This window comes from Platalea leucorodia (genome assembly GCF_965183815.1).
Source record: "Platalea leucorodia genome assembly, chromosome: 8".
Taxonomy (NCBI): domain Eukaryota; kingdom Metazoa; phylum Chordata; class Aves; order Pelecaniformes; family Threskiornithidae; genus Platalea; species Platalea leucorodia.
Genome location: NC_138830.1, coordinates 30,298,761 through 30,320,980, shown reverse-complemented (window position 1 = coordinate 30,320,980; position 22,220 = coordinate 30,298,761). Strand labels below are relative to the sequence as shown.

Here is a 22,220-nt window from a genome sequence, read left to right as displayed (position 1 = left end):
GGGTCGGAGCCTGGGGCCCGGGCGCCTCCGGCCGCCCGGCAGGAGCGAGGTGCGGGAGCCGGGGCCAGCCCGGCCCCCCGGAGCGGCACAGGGGGCGAGTCCCAGCTCGGTTGCCCTGCCCCTGCCTCCTCCCGAGCACCGGGGACGAATGGGCCCTGTCTCAGTATTCTGAACTGGTTGAAATTCTCTTTACTGAATTTGTTTTTTCTTTCCCGTATCTTTGTCTCATCAAAATCAAGGACTGTTTTCCTGGATATAGCGAGGACTCTGACCAAAAGAAAAGGGGCACCCCCCCCGTAATGCAATTCTGTGTCTGGTTTTGAAGCCTCTTTGTGCACACGAACTCCAAACAACAGGCAGAGGGCAGTCACCCGAGACAAAGTGTTTATTCATTTGCTTTTTAGAGAGAGTGAAACTGCATATAAAAACAGCCAATAAAAATATATTCCAACTTATGAACAATTTAAACAACATGAAAATCTTTGCCTCACAGCTTTAAAACAGATCCTGTGTAAGAACTATGATAAATGCTTACTAGTAAGCAGCTTTTCTGGAGGACTCTGCCAGGCAGAGCAGTTCAAGGCTGCCCTGCCTACGGCTCAGCACTGACCACATGATCTTTCTACAACAGAGAAGTAGTAGCAATCTTTCTACAAGAGAGAAGCGCTTACAATTAATTCCTGTCGGTTCTGGAGTGACAGTATGTATCCTGCAGGAAGGGAAGGGAGCTATGGTTCCCCAAGGAGGGGCTCCTGCTGAGGAGAGGGAGGGCAGCTATGCCCCAGATCCCAGCCCTGGCCCCCTACAGCCATTGCTTCTTCCCAGCGGGGATCCACATGCTCACAGTGGGGAGCGTTGGAGCATGGCTCGCCCTCCAGGCGAGGAGCTGGGAGTCTGTCTCTGCGTACGCATGCACCAGAACTGTTCCTGAATCCGCTGCTTTCTAGGGAGAAAGACAAACAGCGAGGGGTGACGCACAGGTCCCGCTGCACAACAGGCATATCTTCAAACTGAGCACATCTGGATATCAGCAGATGGCCTTCCAATGAGAAGCATCTTGCAAACCCCAGCTCAGTCTTCTATTATAAATCATTCCCGTGTGCTCGGCGGGCCCCGGGTGGAGGAGAAAGCCTTCAGAACGTCGTCTCACCTGTCTCAACAGAGATGTATACCTCCTCCCAGGTATAATCACCCAGGTTTACAGGCTGCTTCAGCCAACAATCCTCTACTAACATCGCTAGAGTCGTGCGCTGCTCTGGAACTGGATGCAACAGCCCAGCAATGAGATCCATGAGACCTGGGGAGAGACAGCAGCAAGAGGAATGGCTCAGTCGGTATCTTAGGCATGCTGGGAATGCAAGGTATGGTTTATATTCAGAGAATGCTGATTTTTATTACAAATCCTCCCCAATAATCCCTTGTGCAGTACTGTTCTACCACAGTCACATGTGCTCAGCTCTGGGAATGATCTGAGATATCCAGGTTGTGAAAACAGAGAACTGAGCGCAGAGTTATGACACCAAGGAGGACAGAAGTAGAAGCAAATGCCACAGAGGCAACCCTGACTCACTGTTTCCAAGCCCAGTCTTGTCCTGCAGTCATCCTGTTGAAGACATGTGAGAAACAAAACAAAGGATACTATTCAACCTCTGTAGATAGTTAATCAGACATGGCCCTGGGAGAAGGAACAAGATGGCAACATAAATCAGCCAGGCTAGAAAATACCAAGATAAGCTTGAAGGCAGTAAGAGACTTGATAAGACCAAAGAGAATCACTTGAATTAGGAGTGAACTATGCTGATTAACACAGTAAAAACCACACCTCCGGCAATAAAGCCCCTGGCCCAAGCGAAGAACCCTACCCACTGAGCATGCTCTGTCAATTTAAAATACACTGTACCTGTAAGTAGGAGATGAGGCTTGCAAGAACCAGAAGAAGCAAGAATGAATATGCAGAATTGTAAAACACTGAAAACAGATACTTAGAATGTATACAATGTCACTGTATGTTAATGAAGGTGTGCTTGATTTGTGGGAAACCACCAAGCACCCAGGACTGCGCAACCCTGAAATAAATAAGCAATGTCTCTCCTGACTGTATGATGATTTACTTATTGCAGACCGGGTAACAAATCCACTTTTCAGACAACAATCCCGTGTTTGATCTGTGATTAAAGGTGCATTCAGGGAAAGCTTCCAGAATTTACCAGTCAATTGCAGCACCTTGAAGCCTTGTAACCATAGTGCTGCTAAGGACCCCAGAGAACTTGTTGATGAAGATTTCTTTAGCCTGACATACAATTAGTTTTCTATACCTCCAACAGCAAACAAGGCCAATGTATTTTTCCTGTGAGGTCAAGCCATACAATTCATTCAGAAATTACAAATTAACACATTATAATCCATCCTGAAAGTGACATGGCATGGATTGGCAATAGTTCAAGTGAGATAAAACTTGCGTTAGAGTTACATGAGTGCCATGATTGATCTTAAAGTTATCTGCCAGAGTGAACCTTCCCATCAGGCATTATTTGTTCTGATTTTCTCAGGTATAAACCTCACTGGAGCTTGACAAGCTGATAGGTTGAGTCATCATAATAAGTGGGAGGCCTGGAATTTGAAACTAATAAAACATAGAGCAGATAGTTGTATTCATTGTAGGCAGGAAGAACTGCAGAACTTACCTGAAAAGGATACCTTGGATAACTCTGTTTCTGTGAGCTCATTTTAAATTCATTGCAGAGCACATTTGGAAGCATTATTCCAGTCTTCCCCTTTATTTCTGGGGAATAAATACTGCTCATACTTTCCCAAGATCTGTTCCTTTAGAAAAGCAAATGGGGAAAAAAACCTCACCTTTTGACACAGGCCAAGGAGGATTCAGGAGAGCTGCCATGGCCTCCTCCAACTCACAGAAGGGATTCTCTCCAAATACTAGGGTATAAAGGGTGACACCAAGTGACCACATCTCCAGCTCAGGGCCATGGTACCTATGCAGAGATAAACTTGCATAAATTCAGATTGCATATATGTAATTGTGTGCTAAAGAAAGTAAAAAGAAAAAAGGCAGCTGATAGCCCTTATTTCCAACTTCTAGCATAGGAAGTTTGTGAGAATTATAATAAGGCGCTTATGTGTTTTTGAGAAGTCTGTATCATCCTTCTCCATGAAAGAAAAAACAACCAAAGAACGGCCAGCCAATTTCAGTTGATGAGTATCTATAATATGCACCTAGACTTCCACATGCATAAGCTGGTGACAAGAGAACTTAAGCCTCCTCCTTCTTCACCATAAGCCAAAACTATCAAGTAAATATTTAAATGGAAGATCAGACACTTCAGTGGAATCCCATTTGCCCCCTTCCACCCCTTTCAAAACAGAAGTTATTTGGAAATAAATATTAACTATCTAGATTCCATCTGAGAAAAAGGGACAGTTTCTTCACACAGTAACAGGCTGAATTCCGAGGGCAGTGCTGCTTCATCTTCCATCTAGTTCCCAGCAGGGATTTCCTCTCCTCCTTGCACAGCTTTTTGCCCCCCGCTCCATTAAGAGGAGCTGCCTGAAGGACCCATGAAAACAGCTGTGAAACATGAGCAAGATAACATACTTGCACGTACAATTAATCTTTACCACCCTGTGATGGTAAGGCTTCCCTCCAGGAGTGGGTATGAGACTGCCAACCTCCAGGCAAAGAGCACTCACAGAAGGGGAGAATAGGGACAAGACAACTAAGATTTGGGCAGCACATCCAAGATAGCAGCAAGCTGCAAGGGAAGAACCCTTGGGTCCAGAGGAGCACAAAAATGAATGGGGAAATGAACAGTGATCAAACTGCAAAAATTCATACAGGAAAGCAAGTAGGAAAGAACACAGCAGACGAGAGTGGGGGAAGCACAAAACACAGACACGGTAAGGGGCAGATGCTATACAGCAATACTTGCTTATACCACCTCTCTAAAAGAGCAGCTTTTAGTAGAGACACGTCAGTGTGTTCATATGCAGGTATGAAGAGAAGGTTAGCAAGCTGATGTACATATTATGAAAGATTAAGGAAAAAGGATACATTCAAGTCACAACACAACTCATCCAGACTCTTCTACCAAGCTGGAAATCAAAATCATAGGCTTGTTCTTGAACTCAGCTCTGCAGCATTAGTGCAAGACTTTGCAAAACATCTGACCAGAATAAGAAAGCCTGTCAACAGACTTACTCAGAAACAACTTCTTATGTATTCAAGCCTTTACAAATAATTTCTGTCACGACAGTGCCCTACTTTATGTGCATTCAAACCTTTACAAGTAATTTCTGTCATTGCAGTGTCCTAAATCTCACTGCAGTTTTCTGTAGTTAGATACTCTATCAGAGTATCAATGGCAAAGCAGCTTGGCTTCTCTATTCCAGCCCTGCACACACTTTTTTTTTGGTGTGATGGACCCAAAAATTACTTTTCAGAGGGTGACATACGGTTTGCCAGAGAGCACTTCTGGTGAGCAGTATTCAGTTGTCCCACAGAAGGTATAAAACAATTTGTTGGGTTCCAGGTAGGCAGCTGAACCAAAGTCGACCAATTTAATTGTGAAATCTTCAGCAATGACAATGTTTTCATCCTTGATATCTCTGTGAAGGATGTTTCTACAGTGGAGATACCCAACAGCTGACACAAGCTGAAAGAGGAGGAAAAAACTAGGTGTTACTACACAGTGGTGTCCTCCTGGATAATCTACATGGCATCACAGAGTTCTGATAGCCACATTTTGGCTTGTGTTGACTGGAAAGGAACTCAAGCAAGCACGCTTGTCAGCATTGCTGCAGTGGGTGTTACAATGCTCTCAAGAGACAGACTTAAAAAAGCCTTTGCTTGCTTTCCTCTCACAAATGTGCAGGAAGATGGCATACTATAGTCACGATGTGCTTGTTTTTTTGGTTAGAATCATCAGAGCTTACTGTTACAATCCTGCAGTTACTCTATTTTTATCCCAGCTTCATTTGGAGGGTCCTTTGATTTCTCCAGAGGGTATTACTGTGTGCCTCCAATACTGCAGGATGACAAAGCATTTAAGAGTGAAGTTTGGTATAAATAATATAGTCACTCCTAAATTCCATTCTTCTTCCTGCACGATTCATGCGATAGTGCCATAATTAAGAATAGCATCAGAATTATATCACCTTGGAGACAATCGTGATCCCTACCACAATACATTTGAGCAAGAAAAGCAGATGGCTGAGGGAGAAAAGTTTCTATTTATAATACAAAGCTCCCTCTGCAGAGAAATACTGTACAGGTCTGAAGTAACAAAGCACCCCTACAAACTCAAGGTTTGTTTAGGAAAAGGGCTTATCTATCAGAAGTCTAAAGGGACCGTAGACTGCAATTTGTGAATGCACATTGCATAGCAGAGAAGGTGCATGACTTTGGCTACCATCTTCCATCAGCACCTCAGGCAAGGGGGGTATGGACACAGCAGAGGGTTACCATGTACGAAGTCATTCCTGCATACCTTAGAGCAAGGAATTTACTCCAAAACATGCAAGCGTGAATTACTTGGGGACTGCTGTTGCAGTTAACTCAATGAACAAAAGACAATTCAGCTCTCAGGCAAGCTCCTGACCCACAGTAAACTACCTTGAGTTATTTTTCATTATGCCACGTTAAAATCCAAGTTAATTTCTTGATTTTAAGTTCCTTAAAAAGAAGAGAGCCCTTTATCCCTGGAACCAATCTAAAATAAGCATTGATCTAAGTGAAAGCATGGCTTGTAGAGAGGCTTGGGGCAACTTCCATGTGCTTTCCTCCTCCCACAGAGGAAACATGACTGCTACATGAATGGGCATCCTGGTGACAGGGGGTGCGTGCTGCTACAATCACAGCCAATAGGCGATGGCACTATAGGAAATCCTAATATGAAGTAAGGTCCTGTAAATGTTCCTTTGTTACAGGTTTCTAGGTAAACCTTAAAAAGGTTTCTGCAGGTAGCATTTCAGTTAGCTAAAAATCAGCCCTACAGAATAATGAGGAAAAGTTCTGCAGGTATTGAGCATGACTAATTCAGCATGCCTGCTGATTAGCCAGTAATTCTTTTGAGTGAAATAGGGTCCTGGTTCTTACGTTAACCAAGTCCTACCTGCATGTAGTAACTGCACATTCCCAGCTCTCACCTGTCTGAATATATAGCTCACTAATGGCTCATCCAAGTTGGGCTTATTATCAATGAACGCAAAGAGATCCAGACCAGATCCATGCTTCTCCATCACCAGCTGGAAGAAGTGTTCATTTTCAAATACATCTAGCACCTATAAATAACAGACTTTTTTAATCATGTGCTTCATCCTCAAACGGCCCTTTTTTTTTTTTTTTTAACAAACACTGCTCTCCTCTTGGAGATATAATCAACATATATTATAACTTTTGAAGTCTCATTTCACTGAGCACAAATGTTTCTTGAAAAGAGAGCATAATTAAAACTGAAAGCAGAATTAAAACCAAGAAGAATTCTCTTACTGGGGGGAAAAAAAAAAAACCAAACAAAACAAACAAAACCAACAACCCCAAAACAAAGAACAGGAATCAAGATATGTACTAGTTCAGTGAATAATCTGGATACATGTTCAGATGTGACATCACACTTCCAAGATATGCATCTTATCATCTTAAAATAACATACAGGCTTTTTTTCTGTTAAGAGTCACACCTTCAGATCTATGTTTACATCAATTGTTTGGGGTGAAAGTGTTGAAGCAAGTGATAGTCTGCTGTAACATATCCTCCAAAACAAAGCAAGATAGGTAGGTTCCTTTCTGTCTGAAAAGGCAGATTTAATACAGGACACTTCCTCGCCAATGAAGAGGAACACGAGACACCAAGTATTCAAAGGAAGCATCTAATGCAGTTCAAACTGCATTCACTCTGAGTTCACTGTACCTTAATGATACTGGGGTGCTCCAGCTTCAACAGGATTGCAATTTCTTGAGTAACTCTCCCCAGATCAGGATCATCTACCCAGCAGTCCTCAAGCACCTTCTCCTTCCAGATGAACTTTACAACAACCTACACAGACAACAGCATTCAGCATCACCTGCAAAAGTATGGCTTTAAGTGTTTGGCAAGTTAATTTCCAGGAAAAATGTTAGTGAATCATATTACCAGAAGGACAGAAGTAACCCAATGTGCATTGCTTATAGTATCTTTAAACATATTTAAACTAATTTAGTCCTAGAAGCCAAACGATGCACAGAAATGGAACAGATATATTTTTTTATTGATGCTCTGAATTCCAAAGGCCTTGACAGGCCAGCTCTCTTTTCAACCCAATTACAGCAGTGGTGACTTCTGGCATAGGGGTACCGTGGAGGGAAATGAGCACTTCACATCCATGCAGAGAAACACCAGAGCTTGCCTCTCAACACCTAAAATACTTCTGCTGATAAAGAGGAGGGTCCCATAACCTCAACATGTCTACTTCACATTCTTGAGTTGTGGCACGATAAAGACTTTGAAGTTTATCATTCTCTTTAGTAACGGAAGACTAAAACCTGTAATTCTGTTAAGCTTAATGTATACTTCTTTCAACAGGTTAAATTAGCTATATGGTCAGTCTCATTCTGTGTCTGTTGTCTTAGGTAACAGTTCATATACTACATCAATGTGAACATTTTGCTGTCCTGTTTCCATGAGGTTAGTGATTTCAGATTTCTGTTCAAAGAAAGGAAAACCCCAACTACCAAATTGCAGCTTTTAATAGTGTAGTGTTGACAGAATATGAACACTCTAACCTTTCAGTTTTCATCCTAAATAATTATTGCAATGAGATCTAAAAGAAATATTTAACCTCCTGGTGATCTTTCTTGCCCCTGGCAGTCCAGACAAAGCCAAAAGATCCTTTGCCAATAAGACTGAAAGTGTTGTAATTTTTTGCATATTCTCCCTCACATGCCCTTAATACTTCAAGCTCTTCAGCTCTTCGGGAATTCTCAAAAAGTGAAGTTGATCTGATGGCCTAGGTACAGATAAAAAAATAAGACAAGAAAAAAATGAGCAAGCCACAGAATCATGTTTATAAAATGAAATAAATACTGAAAAGAAAGTACACATCTGCAAGAATAGCTAAAAGAAGTGATCTTTGGTTTTGATAGCAAGAACTGTATATTGATGTAACCATCACCATACAAGACAAGTTAAGTCAACACTTAGCTCTCAGCAGCTACAAATACTGCTTAATTCAGAGAAAGGTAAAGAAAACGGAAGCATATGCACCTTGGATGCTCACACAAAATTCTCTGTGCAAGTAGGAAAACGAATTTATTATAGTCTATCACCAAATGATAATTTCATCTGATAAATAAAGTCACTTTCCATGTCATTTTTCCAGGTAAGTGTATTCTAGATGAACAGAACTAAAAAGGTGCTGCTTTAAGCCCTGTCTATAAATTTGGCGATTTCTATTTGCCTCAGTAACCTAAAAAGAGTTAGTATATAAAAGATATTAAATTACCAGTGTTTACCAAACTTTCTGGTAAGACAGCATTTTAGTTCTGTAGATTTGTCTCTTAGCAGACACAAAGAGCAAACAAGTTCAAGGCATACCCTCCTAAATTTTAACATCCCAGTAAAATCCCTAGTAAAGAAACATCGCATGCCTTCCTACCAAGGCCTGCAACACTGCATGAGAAATTAAACATAATGGAAGTTTTTCTTCCTCTGAGGATAGAGCTTGGGGTTGTTTGTCTCAGTGATTATTAGGTTTCTCCATCAAAGATGGCATCTAAAATGCATGACAACAGAACATCTTTATGACATACACAGTATTCCACAGTGAAAGGAAACACAACAAATCTCACAGGGGCATTTGTTTTGAATAGTGAAATTTGGAGTTATACATGAAATGGTCAGAACTGCTTATATTTCGACATACATGTGCATGTACATGGAAGATGATTTTCTAAAAGGAAAACAAGAGCCACCTTATTACTTGGCTCTCAAAGGTCTCATAAAAAATATTCCAAATAGAAAGTTTTGCCAATAGCCAAGCTTTTCACTCAAACATCTACTTTATCTCCCAGCTCACTGATTAAAGGCGAGGCGGGGAGGGAAACCACGTCTAATCTGCAGTACATTTCAATAAACAGCAGCTCCTTAGAGTCTCCTGTAGTTTGGAACTGTCACCACTATACATGTTCCATGTGTGATATCTAAATATGTACATACTTCTCTGTTAAGGTCATCATAAAATCCAGCTATGTAAAGATCTAGGGAATACATACATTTATTCAAGGGATCTAGAAGATCACCATTACCTATTTCAATTGATCAAAGACACTATTTTCCTCTACAGCCTTGGTCAAAGTACTGTCAGTTTTACATCCCACTGCTAACTAAAAAGCAGGCCTGAGCAGTTCTGTGTTCAAGTTTTATGGCATTGACATGTACCTACTGTTCAGCTATGCGGTGTTAGCTTTCCGTACACCATGCAGCATCTCAGGAGGCAGCTAAAAACCGCAGTTTTCTTTTGCTGACACAAGTCAGTCAATGAAAGTTTTCAGCCTAGTATTTCCTTTTCGCATAATGTTGTGTCATTGGTGCCAGTGTGATTACACTGATTTAAAAATTAATTAATCTCACCACACTGGTGCAAACGTCTATTGTAGATGTACTTAAACCAGCCTAAGAACAAGTTTAAAATTAGGTGCTTTCATTGTTCAGACTGGAAAGGTAACTACACAAAGCCAAACACAACCAGAAATGTTACAGAATAGCAATTGTCCTTTTAACAGCAAAGAAACATTTCTTTTGACATAAAAATAGCGAAACAAAGAAACAGCAATATCCACCCACCACCTCATGACATTTTCATTTGAAAAACTTTTTGACTTTAGCTTCAGCTTAACAGTCAATCAAGGAAAGAAATGCTCAATATTATACAATGGTAGAATTTCTTACTTCTCCAAGACTATGTGTAGAAAGATCTGCAATAGACTGGATAGAGCTAGCTGGACTGGAGACCAAAAGCTGAGTCTTTGCTACAGCTTCCTTCTGGCTCTGTAGAAGGTCTTTCACCACCCAGACACAGAAAAGTATGGCAGGGTCCTGCAGTTCTACACATTTCACTTCAAAGAGTATACCTGTAGAAACAGGTGAGGAAGTTAAAATGGTAGAATGAAACTTTAGTGTTTATCAAGATCGCAGACATTTTAGGACAAAATTCTGAGCTCTTAAAGTGAATTCCTCCATTATTCATTTGGGGAACACCTACTCAGTAAGGAATCATCAGAGGGGCTGACAAAAGCACAGCTATTCGAGACGTACTTGGCTACTTCCATAGTTCCCACCCCCCCGGCAGAAACTTTTGTCAGTGTCCAATTGTGATTATTAATTTCAGTTGTTATTCTGAATTACATAAAAATGGGGATTTTATACTACAAGCCACAGAGTCCAGCTGAAGGAGTGAACGAAACACATTCCATTACACAATTTAAATACAAGTGTTACAGTGGAGTTTATATTTTCTGTTCAGAAGAAGTTATCAGGTTCAAATCTTTTAATTGTGTTTTAAGAATATCTCTGACTATTCAGTCTGGATTAATTTCTTAGTAACTTTGTATTTTATACCACCTGCTTTTCCAAAACCCTCTGAGTAGACTTATATACCATTGTTTCTTCTAGATGCTAGAGCTTCTTCCTTCCTCTCCACTGTGAGCTTCTAACCAGAATTGTCTGCCTTCTGCAAAAATGTGGGTGAAAAGGGGCATCCCGATAAGAGTTTTGGGAAGGGGAGAAATAGGTTTAACTTACTTAATTGTGAACCATCTCTGTGACAGCAATTCCCAGTGTAGCTGCCTTCCAGAATTTCCAAGGTCAAAGGAGCTGCTGGATTCAACCTTCCTTCTTGTTTCACCGGGGTTGATGTTACTTTTATCTCCCTATTTTTCTGCCCATGCAACAGACAGTCTTCTTCAGGACTACCTTTGCTTTTCAGTGGGTTTCTGTTGACATTGTCCCCCACAGTCTCTGCAAGAGGTTCAGGCTTCTCAAGAAATGCTTTGGAGGATTCTTCAGAGTTTTCTAAATGCCTTTGGGAGGCCAGCCACCCAGAACCATCTTCTATGGCAACACCATTCAACAGCTGCTTTTCTTGTCCAGTTGAAAAGGCACTGTTTTTCTGAGTTAGCATATTGCCTACAGCCGAGTCCACTGCATTAGAGGAGAATGCTCCTACAAGAGCTGCAGTAATACCTAAACAATTGTCCGAGTTCCCCTTGACACCAATATGCAGACCCAGTACCTTAAGACCAGAGCAAATACAGTTCAGCTCAGTGTCTGATTCTTTAACATCTTCAGAGGTTGTGGCAACTCCTGGTGCAGAAGCACTGCAACCCATTTTATTTCCTAAGCAAACATGGATAGTATTTCTTCCATTTGCAAAGAAAATGTCTGGTGTTGTCCCAGACCATGGCTCATCTATTGTTGGTGTTCCAGGTGAGTTACAGGTAACATCAGAAGGCAGCTTAATTGGACCATAGGATGCAGTATCTAGATTGCCTTCTAGCCTAGAACAAACAGGTGGCCAGGCAACATTTCCTGAAGAAGCTTGTCCCCAGGCTTCAGTGGAGTGCTGACGCTTCAGCGTTTCATATGGTAACCTACAGATCTGCTGACAATTTCCTTCCTTGAGATCTTGATGAACTTGTAATTGGTTAGGCAAGATACTAGTCTCACTGGCATTTCGAGTCTCAGATGCACCAGATACTGCACTATCACCGCTTTTTACTGGAATCTTCATGTTCTGACTTAAATCCAACTCTTCTGAATCACATGATGTGGGAGAGAGCCTTGCAGAGAGCATCTTTTGAGAATTATTTGATCCTACAGTTTCCGCTGTTCTACACTGTTCTGCTGCTCTGATTCTGTCAAGCCAGGTTTCAGGGTGAGGCTCTCTATGGTGGGCTGACAGCCCATCAGTAGCAATGCTGTCTTCACTGCAAGGATTCAAAGTTATTAGTGATACCATGATGACAAAAGAATGAGAAAACCATAGTACTGTATACTACCCACTCTTCCGTTATTGTGGTCACTATTTAAAACCTGCACCAATTGTTTTTCTTTTTCAAGTTTAAAAGAAAAAGGCAGAAAGCTGTTGGCACAGGCATCCAAAATCCTAATAAATTCCATCTTGACCAAAGGAGAGCAGGTACACTCGAACGGCACTCTTTCCCTATGGATTACTTCCTTCTCTAGCTTAATTTCTAAATATATGTCATAGATCATTTACCACAACGAAAAGCCAAGACACGTGGCAGGATACTTCCAGTCTTGAGAACAGAAGATCCCTTGTCTGTCCAACAGAAGATAGATATCCCCATCCATCAATTTAACCATGGTTCACTGAAGACCATAGCACAAGGTATTTTACAAGCATTTCTATTAGTAAAAATGCAGAGTAGAAAAACAATCCATGCAGCAGAGCACTTACAATCCAAGTATGATGTGAGAGACATAAACCCAGGAGAGAACAAGGAAACAATGAGACTATCAGTTTCTTCAAAAAGCAGCAAGAATTGTGCTGTAATAGTCTATATATTAAAAAGGGCAGTAAATATTTTCTGAGGGTTAGAATTGTTAGTGTGGAAAGCTTAAAATTTTACTTAAGATAAACCATGTGCATCATATGGGTACTTGTGCAGAATTTCTAACCTTGTAACAGGAAAAAGACCTGGAAAGGTACAATAAAAAAGGCTGGACTTCAGTAACACAGTACTCTGTTTTAGTGGATGACCTGACAGTTACACCGAGCACCAGAAGGAATAACATTTGGAATTAATTCCAGGTGACCTGGTTTCAGTGCAACACCAGCTGGAGGATAACATGGAAGGAGATAAACATCCACTGTTTCTGATCTAGCAAAGATAGAGCCTAATTACCTTCCCTAGCCTGGGTGAAGCATTTGGTCCCCTTTAGAGATGGAACTCCTGTAACTACAATTGTAGGTTGTACAGATGTAAACAAAAATCTAAGGTAGGCAAAACTCAACCTGTCTTGCAAATAGCGCTCAGATTCTAAAGACAGCAAAGTGCGGAAGGCTCTCGTTATACCTTCCCACAGACATCACAGAGGTGAAGAAACAGTTTTTGCTGGTGATTGCCACCATGGCTCTTCATTTTTCAAAGTGAATATGCCATGAAATGCCTACCTATTAGAGAGTGTGGATGCCACTTCAGGAGGTGAGGGAGTAGAAAATAAACTGGTCCCATTCTTTTGTTTAGTCTCATCATGTATTAATTTGTCATCTTCGTATCTTCTTTCCAATTTCTGCTCTTCATCTCTTGACAGAAGGCTTGCTAAAGATGCAGCCACAAAGCTGCTGTCTGTATCAAACAAGAAACAAAACCATACCAAGTTAACCTTTTATGTTTAGGCTCTGGAGACAACAGTGATGAAAAAAAATCTTGGAACTGCCTTGGTCTATCTCATCCCTACGGAATTACGTATAAAAGACTTGATTAAGGTGAAGTGGTCCAAATGTGAGCACCCTGCTCTACTCTGGCCTGAGAAATCATCGCATGTAGGAATCTAAATGTTTCAGGGCTGCTAAAATTTGCCTTCCTATCAAAGCTCTTGGACAGGTATTAGCCTCCTGGGTTAGCTACTTGGATCAGAGACCTAAAAAAAGGCCAATGACCATATAGAAACTGGAAATAAAGTGATCATACAAATAGCAGGAAAAAAAAAAAAAAAAAAGCCCAAAACACACATACACTCCCCATTCCAAACACTTAAAATAAAATGGTTTAGACTGCACTAATATAACTCACTAAAATTGCAAGACAAAAAAGTATACAGTCTAGACATGTCTAAGAGAAAGAATAAGACAAGAACTTCTTTCCTTCCCCAGTGACAACAGATCAAAAGAAAAAAACCTGAGTTTGTAAGATGAAGCAAACCAAGTATTGTTAATGAGTGAACAAATCTAGATTCAAATCTAGAACAGTCCTTCCATTTAGCAAAGGCTGAGTGCCAACAATGCTTCCTCACTGAAGAACTGAATTACTCCTAGATTAGAGGCATCGCTTCATCAAAAAATTACTTAAGAAATTGCACGCTGTCTACTAACTCTTCTTTGTTCCAGTAGTGTGCATTGGTTTCAATGCAGATGTGCGTTTCTAAGCAAAGAAAAGGCAAACAGGAAAAAAAATAAAATGAAGGAGACAAAACCAGCATAAAAGATCTCTTGTGATACGGATGAAAGCATGCACTTGCTTGTGTTCTCTGTTTTGGGCAGCTGGAAAGACAGATTTGGAGACATGAGGCTTCCTTCCTTCTGTTTATTCCTGTTGTGTTCAGAGAAATACAATTTTGATAAATTCTTTGTAAATGCAGTGAACTGCATCAGCGAAATATGTGACGCCTCCTAACTGAAACACCACAGGAACATAACATTGAATATTAGCAAGCAACATGAGCCAATTGAGAAGAATATTAGAATTTTCCCTTAAAATATTAGTCCTAAGTATCTACAGCTCTACTGCAATACTGTCACAAAAGCTATATTTCACACATCTTAAAATACTCAGAGATCCTAACAGGGGAGGGAGGGAAAGGGAAGTGCTCGCTAAGTACAAAGCATTCTCTATTAACAGTGTAATTTCCAACTTGGATGTTCAGTTTCATCTTCTTAGCAACAAAGAGAGAAGCACAACCTTAGGTGAACAATTCTGTTTACCTTAGGTTATAGTGGAAATCCAATTTAAAAACTGCATGGAGGTACATTGCTTTTACAAAGCATGTTCCCACGTTCATAGGCTAATCTGTCATCTCTATTCATTTTACCTTTGTTCCAGCAGCCAGAGCCAGTCATATGGCAGGCAGGAACATCTTTAAAGATGCACTCACTCTCTGTCCCTGTGGAGTCATCAAGAGGAGGTAATGGCAAAGAACAGTCACTGCTTGTCTCCATGTTGTTATAGAAACCAGGGATCAGGAACGTAATGTTCTAAAACACAGAACGAAACCTTATAAAGCTAAGCTGACTCTCACAGGTTGGGGGAAAATGCTAACAATCCATGTTTGTGGACCTGATTCTCATGAACAGCCAGACAAAAGCGATCCACATGACTGATGGAGCACATATACTTGAAATCCATACTAGCTCCTCGGCACTGCAAGACTTAGCAATTAGGGCAAGGGAATTTGCGTATCATCCTACAACTCACTCACCAAACACATGGAACACAGAGGTTCTGTGACAGACAGAAATGAGTCTGTAAACACAACTTTACAATTCTAGTGGATATGCTGCCAGACACAGCAGTCTTTTGGAAGGGATTAAAACTCCTATCTTACCTTTCCCAACAGTTCTTTCTTCTCATAGCCAAAGAGCATTAAAGCAAAACTATCCTTGATGCCACAGATGGTTCCATCTGACTGGACAGTAATAAGACCACTGATGGTGGAGAAAACCACAACTGTAGCAGAATAATGATAGCATGTGAAAGAGCCTTCTTTTTCTGTCTGCAGAACACCATCTTTCTGCACTGCTGCTTGGTCCTCCTCCAGAAGGCTTACTTGCAGCTTTAAACTGAGAGGAAACATGTTACCCTCTCTGGACTGGCCTACAGCTTGCTGGATCCTAAGGTTCTAAATAAAAGCAAAAAGAAAAAAAAAAAACCTCTAACTAATCAAATGTTTTGGTTTTATTTCAGTAGTCATATAAAATTACACAGGAACATTATCAGGAAAAAGGATCAGGAAAAGAAAAATGAACCAATCCTGTGAATATCAAAATGAACAAAGTCTGGTTTTATAAAGATTTGGAATCCAGTGTTGAACTCCTATATGAATATTCTGACAATGAAGACCAGAAGAGTCCATGCTGCAGCTTTTCAGCAAATGAGGCATTAATAAGGCCTCTTTCAAGTATCTAGCTGCCCGTTTTCATGGCATTTGCAAGATCTGGGTATTCTCTGGACTTTCACTCCTCAGACAGACATGACTGAAACTGACTAAAGAATTCAAAGGAATTTTAGGGAGCTGACAGAGACAGCATGGTTTCTCAAAAAGCCAGGATTGGAGAAGTGTCTTTCACCAGGACAGATTCCACAGTGAGAGGTTGGGGCTTAGTCTCATTCCTAGTTAGGAAATATTCAGACAGCAGCTCCATAAATAAGCAGCATACCCTTTTTCAGGGGACTTACACTTCTCTCTGAAAAGGCTTTCTTCTGTTACATAAGGAGGGAAAAGAGTGTGCACCTATGTTCCAAATGGGAAGAGTATAGAAGAACGTGGTTGGTCTATACCTTTGGGATTTTTTTGCCTAGAGGAGGGATCTGCACAGAAGGAATCAGGTCCTTTATGTGGAGCCCAACTACTTCTTCCAATGTTGGGTAGCCATGGAGATGGGCAAAAAGGAGGTCACATGATGTAATCTCTCCCTTGGGAAGAAAATTTACGGACTATTTTAATTTTAGCATTTTAGCCACAGTCCACTCAATCCTTTAACAACAGTTTCTGCAAATATCTAAGCAAATGGCAGGAAGTTTCATTCTGCAGTCCCTTCGTGGATCCAACTACCTCAGTAAAAGCAAACATAGCATCATGCAATATTTCTCCAACATTATCATGCAGAGAGCCTGCCCTTTGCCACAGGGGAGAAGCAGGAAAGTCCAACGCTCCTCACAGAACTTTTCCTCAGCAAGCTGATCCCTTCACAAGGGCATCCCTGCCATGAATTACCAACCCCCTGCCAAACCATCACTGTTCAAGTCTAAGATGTCCCTGAGGGACAGACAGTGTATTTTAATGTGACTTCTCGCATATGTCAAGGTAAGCCGCATGGGAGATACATGCGCAGGTCCTACATATGCAATCCCAGTTTCAGGCAATGCTACGTACACACTTCATGTTCACAAATAGTAATGTGCCTACTGGCTTTTAGACATGTTTCATTGCACATAAACTCTCACAAACTGCGGTCTCCTTTGATCATTAGGAAAACACTCACGTCAACCCTGAAGGAAACAGAAGCTGAAAGTCTTTCCACTGGTTCGAGCACAACCACACAACACTGGTTGTCCTTGCTTCTTATTCGCCTCAGCCAGACCGAGACAGGAATCTTCTCTTTCAGATGGCCTCTAACATCCACCTTTCCATAGGATTCAGAGATGTAGTTATAATTTACTAAGACTGTGGTTACTTAGCAAGAATTTCAAACAAGAATAAGATATTGAACCAAGATATCTCCCCACCATTGTTAGAACAACATTGTTTCTTGACTACTTACTAGTTTTTTATTGGAAGAAACACAATTTTAATATAGAGATGAAAAGGTTTGTAAATAATTCACTGACCATACACAAAATGTCATTGTTGCTTTTGTATCTTCTCTCCCAGCCTCAGGAGGACTAACAGCATTTCCTTCAGCATAATAAATGTGCCAATCTAATACCTTGCATTCAAGAGAAGTGCCTTTCAGAGATGCCTTATTTAAGAGACGTCCCATGGTGCTAATGAATACTCCACATTAGTAACATTGTTCTTACTTTAAGCTGCAAAAATAGCAGTTTAATTTCTTATGGGAGGAGATTCTTCTCAAATCAGAAAATGTTTATTTATCTTATAACCTGCAGTGTTCATATCAAGCCTTTTATAATTTTTATGTGATCGTGACAGAATGGGTTTATGCATTACACAGTGACTCCTATAAAGTACTAGGAATGGCTGTAGCTTAGAATTAGTGCCTTTATCAGACATTTAATTTTAATTCTGGATTTCACTGAATCAAACGTAGGTACTTTTTTTTTTTTCCCATATCCAATTGAGGATTCAGGAAGATCAAGCTCTGAGATGCTAACAATTCCCATACAAAAATAACACACCAGCAAGAATATCAGCCCATTTTCCAAGTATTTTCTAGTGACAGCTCAAAACATCAGCAAAAGAAAATAAATGAGACATTTCTCATGCAATTTTCTTATAAACAACCCCACTACAGGCAAAATATCAATTCCACTCTCTTGCACCAACTAGAGTGTTTTGGCACAGACATTTCACAGTATTTGACTGACTTGTAACTTTATAATAAGCATAATGCAATTTAAAGTAATTTTAAAAATATTTTAAAAGACCAGACAATTGGGAACTTTTCCAGAATAGGTTTTTCCATGTTAAGCAATTTATATTGATTTTTTTTAAAATCCAATGTCCTTGAAGTTCTGATTTAGTCAAATCATCATGACTACATGTTGGCAGCTGCAAGGCTCTCACAGGTGCCTCCCAAACCATCTTTTGCCCTTTGAATTCCCACATCTGCAAACTTTTAAACCAAACAGTCCTACAAATTACATAATTGCCAAATGCCCACAAAGTTAAATATATCAGGAAATTATACTGAAAATATAAAAAAAAAAACCCAAAACCCCAAACCAAAGCCAACAAAAACACTGTATATGGTGGGGAATACTTGCTTGAACATTTCACATACCACAGTTCCTGAAACCAGCGATGAACATTCATCAGTTTCTATGTACTCCTCACCCACAGCTTCCCATACCTCTTGACTGGATTTGGATATCAAGCGGGACAGCTTTTGACCAATGAGTTCCTGACTACTGCACCCAAGCAGCTTGCAGGCTTTGTCATTAGCCACTAGGATCTAGAAAAGCAGGGGAAAAAAACCCAAAACACCAAAACAAAACAAAGAATAAAAGCTGTAAATTTTGTTTGCAGATCACCACCTCCTCAGGTTCTTGCTTTAATGTCTTATAAAATCCCCTCCTCTTGGTGGGAATGGAGTGGTTCTTTTAAATTCTGAAATCTTCAAAACCAGTTTACTAAAGCTTCCTATTTTAGGACATCCCTTGCCCACATGTCTTCTTGGTTAAGAGGGTTTGAGACATTGCTTTCCTTTTAGGTTTCCTGCTTTCTTCTAACTGCCTACCTGCTACAGCCTCTTGTGTCGTTTAAATAATTACATCCACAGAGGCAAAACTACAAAGTTGTATTTGCAGGCAAAGCCTCACAGACCACAACATTTTATCCACACCTGAAGGCATGCAGTAATCACACCAGTCATTGACATAGTTAAGCCTGTGTTACAGACCAAGTCAGGATTAAATGCCTTTAAGATGGGTAAGCCCGAACTGTCAGTTCAAGCTAAAAATGGCACAGCCTTTTAAAGTTTTCAGGACTCAATTTTATATTAATGTTTTCTCTCAGGAGAGAAACAGAGAAATCCTCTCCCTCCCAATGCAAAAGGCATATTTACTGGGCCAGATAGAGACCTAGTGCCACCACAAATCCATCCCAGGGTGGCACTTAACAAACAGAAGGCTTGAAGCACATTCTGCTTTTCATTTCTTCCCTCATGCCACATCACAGCTGCACTCTTCTTTATTCCCTTTTTCTGTTTGAAAAAAAGACTCAAGACATCTGTGCTTCTGATATTGTTTTTTTGATTTGCTAACCACAACCTGCAATGGAAATAAACACATTATCAGTCTTTGGAAGACTAATGAGCTTGAGCAGACTATAAAATGCCTTCATGATGCTCTGATTGCCTGCAGATAAATGTAACAATAACAGGCATTTTAGCCTGTCTGATGTCATACAGCCTATACCAGATACGGCCTGCTTAGTTTAGCAGTTGCTACTGCAAATACCTCTGTTGTGTTGACATCCACGGTGAAGATGGCTTTGTTTGGATTGCGTGCAGCAGTTGGGAGGCACTGGCTGGATTCCTCCACAGCAAGGGCATGCAAAAAGGAACAAGAAGCAGAACTTCTGATGGAAGTGGAGAGAGAGGCAGAATCCCACTGAGCCCACGAGTTACCAATTTTGCTGGCACAAATGTTATGAGCTGCCAGTGAAGACAAACAGTAAGAGCTCCATTTCTTCCCTGTAAGAAGATAAAGATCAGCTATGTAGCTGTAACAGTCTAGTACAGGAGTATTAGAGGAATGAATAAAAAAAAAATCAGTTGCCAGCTGAAGCAACTGTCAAGTAATTCCCAAATATATGCTTCTACATTTTTTAAGAAATTACAAGAAAATAAAATCAATGAAACTGAAGAAAGCAGAAACAATTCTAATAAACATATCTTTTTGAATCACAGCCACTGGAACTATTAAACTCAGTCCGTAGGCTAGAAAAGAATTGCCAACATCCATAAGATTCAATCAGACTAGTTAACTTTTATTTTTCACTTAACAGAGTTTAAAAAGGTTTTGAAATGTCTCAAGTTAAAATTGAAACTGTTATTAAATATAATTACAGTAAGTGTTCAAGCCCTTATTAAATACTGCATTAGTCAGAAGCCAGTTAATTAACTGTTCACAAGACGTGAGACTGAAATACCTGTGCCCACACCAATGTTTTATGCTACACAATGCCAAATGATCCTACTAAAATTTTGAAAAGTTCTGCCTGTAAAAAATGTTTTCCTGGGAAGTGGCATCAGCAGCCAAATGCCATCACTCCACTCCCAAAACAGTAAGCAGTTTTGAAGGTCTAGCAGTAGTGGAAGAAGCATTATGAACAATTCATCACAAGGACATCTCTGCATTTATGCACCACATACAGTATGAATATGCTCACCATGATAAAAAACAAAGACGCTTATGTGGACGCATTGTAAATGGCAAACTTCTTCCCCTCCTAACAGAATCCAGTATAATAACATCTTTCTCCCCATTTGGAAATTTTTCATGTTTTAGATAATAATACAAGGTGGGAGAATGGTCCAATGGCAGCCAACAAAGGTTGCCCAGGGACAAGTACAAGTGTAGAGCACCTATCCAGCAACGCATCCCCTGTAAACTCTCCCAGCCTGCAGTAATCTATGACTCAGATGCTTATTGAACAAGCGCTTTCTGGCAGCTATTTATTGCTATCACCTCTAGGTTTTGGGGAGGGAAGGAGGAAGATCTGAAATCACCTGAAACACATCACCTTCGCTGACAACATATGAACTCAATCTCAAAATACTGTGCTCACCTGACAGAGATGCTCCAAGCCGGCAGAGTTCAGAGAGCTGACTTTTCCTGCTCCTGCTGGCCCAGGGGTAGGATCTACTTAGCTTATCAGAGTCATTCAAGTGAGCAAGGACTAAGCCTACTGATGAAGGCAGAAGGCCCCCTTCAGAGGGGCTATGAGCCTTGGCTGCCATGATCACACTCTGGTTGCCAGGCCACGCCTATGGAGCCACCATCTGTAACAGAACCGTAAGAAATTCAGTCAGCCTTACAATCAGGCACTAACCCTACGGACACTGGCAGGTAACGATGTCTTCTAGCCCAAAGCACAGCCTTGTAAGTTACGGCAAGACTGCCGCTTGTTCTTGCATGTCCCGATCAACGTTTAGTCTGTGTTGTTAACACAAATGTAACTATTGACTATTATCCTGCCCGGGCAGTATAGGATACCTGTGATCGATAGGACGCCTCCACCACGTTTCTGTAAGAGCTACCAAGCCCCCAGCCGGCACTCTCTCCCCATTCCTGCTCGTTTTAAAAGCAAAAGCTTTGGTAATTTGGGAAGTAATTCCCAGTTTTGAGTCAGCAAGTGTGGCACAGCCTCTCTCCCACCCAGGGTGCCTCCCGCACCGCCCACCCTCCCGAGGCTGCAGCCCTGGCCCGCCAGCAGTGGGGGCCGGGCCGGGCCCGCCCCAGCCCCACCAGGACAGCGACAGCCACCGCTCCCCAGGGCGGCTACCCCACAGCCGGCGGGGGCGAGGAAGTAGGGGGCGGGACTCGGTGGCGGCGTTGCCCAATAAGCGAAGGCAGTGGGAGAGCGGCACGGAGGGGAGCCAATGGGGACCGGCGCGGGAAGAGGCAAAACTGATCCTGTGTTTGTGGCTCCCTCCGGCCTCTCCTTCCTTCACCGCCGCCACAACGCACGATGCTCTGCTTCGAGCCGCCGACCCCAGGCAACCCTGGCCGACCTTCCTGGGGCTTCCTGCTCCGGGGGTGGAAGGCTGCAGGTGGAATGCCCCTCTGCAGCATGACAGCTATCTTCCGAAGAATTTGTAGGTGGAACGACGAGGCCGGAAGCAGCTCGTAACGCCTGAGGCGCTGGTGGGGAGGGTGCAGGTCCCCAGCCGCTGCAGAAGCGCCCGGCGCTACGACCGCTTCCCGCACTGCCGGTAGGGAACTACAACTCCCAGAAGGCCAGGGTGCGCACGCCGGTGCGCACGCGCGTGGGTGGCTGGCGGCCCGGGCGCTGCCCTGCCCCCTCG

At 41.6% G+C, this 22,220-nt stretch overlaps 1 protein-coding gene across 4 annotated transcripts; it reads right to left on the bottom strand.

The window, feature by feature from the left end:
• Window positions 1-490: 490 nt before the first annotated feature.
• On the bottom strand, window positions 491-22,133 carry PASK (PAS domain containing serine/threonine kinase). Of its 4 annotated transcripts, none has more exons than XM_082320686.1 (18): window positions 21,409-22,133; window positions 20,981-21,194; window positions 19,648-19,883; window positions 18,471-18,641; window positions 16,992-17,132; window positions 16,288-16,422; window positions 15,335-15,628; window positions 14,822-14,984; window positions 13,185-13,359; window positions 10,790-11,973; window positions 9,938-10,119; window positions 7,830-7,997; window positions 6,923-7,048; window positions 6,160-6,294; window positions 4,468-4,667; window positions 2,857-2,990; window positions 1,151-1,297; window positions 491-943 (listed from the first exon to the last, which is right to left on the bottom strand). In XM_082320686.1, exons 2-18 carry the CDS (start codon window positions 21,150-21,152, stop codon window positions 729-731), a joined length of 3,978 nt encoding a protein of 1,325 aa, XP_082176812.1. In that variant the 5' UTR covers window positions 21,153-21,194; window positions 21,409-22,133; the 3' UTR covers window positions 491-728. The 4 variants fall into 4 exon arrangements, with proteins under 4 accessions (XP_082176812.1, XP_082176813.1, XP_082176815.1 ...); XM_082320687.1 differs by having other exon boundaries at window positions 21,927-22,133; XM_082320689.1 differs by lacking the exon at window positions 6,160-6,294 and having other exon boundaries at window positions 20,981-22,133.
• Window positions 22,134-22,220: the final 87 nt, after the last annotated feature.

Excerpts from the sequence above, each read along its gene's own strand:
- PASK (XM_082320686.1), bottom strand. The coding sequence starts at position 21,152 with ATGGCAGCCAAGGCTCATAGCCCCTCTGAAGGGGGCCTTCTGCCTTCA. Across the intron at positions 6,295-6,922 it reads AGCACCCCAGTATCATTAAG|GTGCTAGATGTATTTGAAAA; the intron begins GTACAGTGAACT and ends TGTTATTTATAG. Across the intron at positions 2,991-4,467 it reads GAAGTGCTCTCTGGCAAACC|GTACCATGGCCCTGAGCTGG; the intron begins GTATGTCACCCT and ends ATCTCTGCATAG.